Raw genomic sequence first — 4,229 nt, forward strand, 5'->3', positions numbered from 1 at the left:
CATCCAAAATTGGCCCCGACCAAGTCGCAAGAAACAAGTCCGGGCGTTCCTAGGTGTGGTGGGGTATTACTGACGATTTATCCCCCACTTTGCCACAAGGGCAAGCCCCCTGACAGACCTAGTGAAAGCCAGTGGACCTGATCTGGTGAGATGGTCTGACGCAGCAGAGGAAGCATTCACAGACCTACGGACTGCCCTCTGCAGTAACCCCATACTGATATCCCCTGATTTCACCAAAGAGTTTATCCTGCAGATGGATGCATCAGAAGTAGGGTTGGGGGCAGTTCTATCACAGATGGTCAGGGAGGAGGAACACCCAATTCTATACCTCATTTGGAAACTTCTTCCAAGGGAACAAAAATATGCAGTGGTGGAGAGAGAATGCCTCGCTGTAAAATGGGCCATGGAAACTACTACCTGCTCGGGCGCAGATTTGTCCTCGTGACCGACCATGCCCCTCTTCAATGGATGCAGCGGAACAAGGAGAAGAACACAAGGGTGACCAGATGGTTCTTATCCCTCCAACCTTTCCAGTCCCCTGTGCAACACAGAGCAGGGAGCCGTCATGGCAACGCCGATGGCTTGTCACGTGTGCACTGTCTGGCGTCCCAAGCTGCCCAACCCCTTGGCATTGAGCAGGGGGGAGGGATATGTGACAGACCCAGACCAGTGGGGTACAGAAGTCTGGTAGAGGGCAAATATACTGGTCACTGGATGAGTAGTTTTCTGTTCCCTGAGTGACCAGAGCAGGGGCTGCACTAGAGTAATCAGGAACCTGCTAGAACCAGTTAAGGCAGGCAGGCTAATTAGGACATCTGGAGCCAATTAAGAAGAAGCTGCTAGAATCAATTAAAGCAGGCTAATCAGGGCACCTGGGTTTTAAAAGGAGCTGACTTCAGTTTGTGGTGCGAGTGTGATTAGCTGGGAGCAAGAGGTGCAAGGAGCTGAGAGCGAGAGGGTGTGCTGCTGGAGGACTGAGGAGCACAAGCATTATCAGATACCAGGAAGAAGGTCCTGTGGTGAGATTAAGGAAGGTGTTTGGCGGAGGCCATGCGGAAGTAGCCCAGGGAGTTGTAGCTGTCATGCAGCTGTTACAGGAGGCACTATAGACAGCTGCAGTCCACAGGGCCCTGGGCTGGGACCCGGAGTAGTGGGCGGGCCCGGGTTCCCCCCAAAACCTCCCAATTGACCTGGACTGTGGGTTCTTCCAGAGGGGAATGTCTCTGGGCTGTTCCCCAACCCACATGGTGAATCTCTGAGGCAAGAAAATCCGCCAATAAGTGCAGGACCCACCAAGATAGAGGAGGAACTTTGTCACAGAAGTTAATGATCATTTCATTTTAACAATCTCCCTTTTCCCATTTTCTTTACTTTTTAGCTGGTCAGCATTCTTCAAATGAAAAGTGTCTCACCTGAATGACAAATGGCCTTTTTTAAATTAAAAGTTTTAACAAAAACTTGCTGAGTTTGTCAATTATTTTTGTTATTTTTGTCAAATATTTTATAAGATTTGCATTCACATTTTAGAAACAAGTCTTTTTTTAAAAATTATATAGTTTTAAAAAAACTAGTTTATATATTTATAATTAAAAATGATGAATAATTTTGAAAACTTTAATTTCCTGCACAATTGATCGAATTGTAATAATTTTTTTAATTTGTGAAATCTTCAAACCTTTTATGTTTTATTCACTTAAAACTCAGTTTTTCTGTAAACAACAAAAACTTGAAAACTTTTAAAATCAAAATATTGGGATTTGTGTGTGAAAAAGTTCCAAAAACAAATGAAAATGGTGGCAGAGGGGGAGTTATACTTTAGTTTTAATGGTCAAATCCCCAACTGGAGTAACCAGCAAAGATTCATTAAAGTCATCTGCTGGGGATATGGGACATAAAATCATTTATAAAGGAAATCCCTGTATTGACAGTCACTGTAGCTGATATTGTTGGCAATGGGGTTTGTTGCAAGGATAGGTTCTTGGGTTAGTGTTTTTGTTGTGTGGTGTGTAGTTGCTGGTGAGTATTAGCTTCAGGTTGAGGGGTTGTCTGTAAGCAAGGACTGGCCTGTCTCCCAAGGTCTGTGTAAGTGAGGGATCGTCCTTCGGGATAGGTTGTAGATCCTTGATGATGTGCTGGAGAGGTTTTAGTTGGGGGCTGAAGGTGACGGCTAGTGGCGTTCTAACTAACCCAGGAACCTATCCCTGCAACAAACCCTGTTGCCAACTCTGTCCGCATATCTATTCACGGGACACCATCATAGGACCTAACCACATCAGCCACACCATCAGGGGCTCGTTCACCTGCACATCTACCAATATGATATACGCCATCATGTGCCAGCAATGCCCCTCTGCCATGGACATTGGCCAAACCGGACAGTCTCTACACAAAAGAATAAATGGACACAAATCAGACATTAAGAATTATAACATTCAAAAACCAATCAGAGAACACTTCACTCTCCCTGAACACTCAATAACAGACTTAAAAGTGGCAATTCTTTGACAAAAATTCTTCAGAAACAGACTCCAACTAGAAACTGCAGAACTGGAATTAATTTGCAAACTGGACACCATCAAATTAGGCCTGAATAAAGACTGGGAGTGGATGGGTCACTACAAAACTAATTTCCCCCTACTGTTTCTCACACCTTCTTGTGAACTGTTTGAAATGCGCCACCCTGACTACATTGGCCTCATTACCACTACAAAAGTGTTTTTTCCTCCCTTGGTATTCTACTGTTGAGAATAGCCCACTTCCACCTTAATTGAATTGTCTCGTTAGCACTGACCCCCCACTTGGTAAGGCAACTCCAATCTTCTAATGTACTGTGTATTTATACCTGCCTACTGTATTTTCCACTCCATGCATCTGATGAAGTGGGTTTAGCCCATGAAAGCTTAGGCCCAAATACATTTGATAGATCATACACTACATTTAATGTCATCCTCTATAAATGAACTCACGAAAGCCACAGAGTTCCTGACAGCTTTTCTCAGGGCCTCCATGACCTCTTTGTTTCTCAGGCTGTAGATGAGGGGGTTGGCCAGGGGAGTCAGGATGGTGTAGAAGACAGAGAACACTTTGTTAAGCTCTCGCAGCATCTTGGTTTTTGGTAAAATATACACAATGATTAGTGTGCCATAAAAAGTAGTCACCACAATAAGGTGAGAAGAGCAGGTGGAAAATGCCTTTTGCCTCCCAGTGCTAGAAGAGATTCTCAGGATGGCAGTTATTATACAAACGTAGGATGTCAGGGTTAATAGAAATGGTGGTAAGGTGAATAGGAAGGAGCCCAAGAAGGTCACAAGTTCCATCTGGTGGGTGACACTACAGGACAGTTTTATCACTGGAGTGAGATCACAAAAGAAATGGTCCATTTCCTTGGGGCCACAGAAAGTTAATTGTGACATTAAAAATATTATTATGGTAACAACCAAAAATGCACTTAGCCAAGACCCAGCTGCTAGGTGGAGGCAGAACCTGTCATTCATATGGGTTGAATAATGCAGTGGTTTACATATTGCTAAATACCGATCATAAGACATTGCAGCTAGCAGGTAACATTCTGTACCTACTAGAGAACCAAAGAAATATAATTGTACCAAGCAGCCGCTAACAGAAATGGTTCTGTCCCCAGTCAGGAGACTGGCCAGCATCCTGGGCAGGATGGTGGAGGTGTAGCAGGTCTCCAAGCAGGACAAGTTCCCCAGGAAGAAGTACATGGGGGTGTGAAGGTGCTGATCCACCACAACTAGCACAATGATGAGGATGTTCCCAGCCAAGGTCACAATGTAGATCACTAGCAACAATTGGAAGAGAAGAATCTGCAATGCGGGGAGATCCCCAAATCCCAGGAGGATGAATTCTATGATGGTTGTTTGATTTCTCCACTCTGCATTTGTCATTCTCATATCTAGGAAACACAAACAAATCCAAAAATACAACTTGAAGAGAATAAACCTAAACCATATCTTCTTTTAAATTCCAGAAATGTTCAAAACTCATCATTCCCTGCTATTTACCTTTCCAACAATTGGATCAAAACCCCAGACCATGGCATTTATTTGCCTGGTATCTCTCATTTCGGAACAAAACATGCATATTCTGCCATGCAAACTCCACCAGTAAAAGATCAAATAATGGCTCAGGCTACCCAACTTAGAGGTGGTTGGGAAATTTCTTTGTTTTGTTTTTTACCTGGAAAAAAAAAAGTTGAAAAAGAAAAA

General features: G+C 43.7%; 1 protein-coding gene across 1 annotated transcript; it reads right to left on the reverse strand.

The window, feature by feature from the left end:
• Nucleotides 1-2,924: 2,924 nt before the first annotated feature.
• LOC112114904 (olfactory receptor 11A1-like) lies at nucleotides 2,925-3,908 on the reverse strand. The gene has a single exon (XM_024211823.2). It carries the CDS (start codon nucleotides 3,906-3,908, stop codon nucleotides 2,925-2,927), a length of 984 nt encoding a protein of 327 aa, XP_024067591.2.
• Nucleotides 3,909-4,229: the final 321 nt, after the last annotated feature.

The sequence above is a fragment of the Terrapene carolina genome, unplaced genomic scaffold (assembly GCF_002925995.2).
Source record: "Terrapene carolina triunguis isolate 2854851 unplaced genomic scaffold, T_m_triunguis-2.0 Scaffold114, whole genome shotgun sequence".
NCBI classification, from domain to species: Eukaryota; Metazoa; Chordata; order Testudines; family Emydidae; genus Terrapene; species Terrapene triunguis.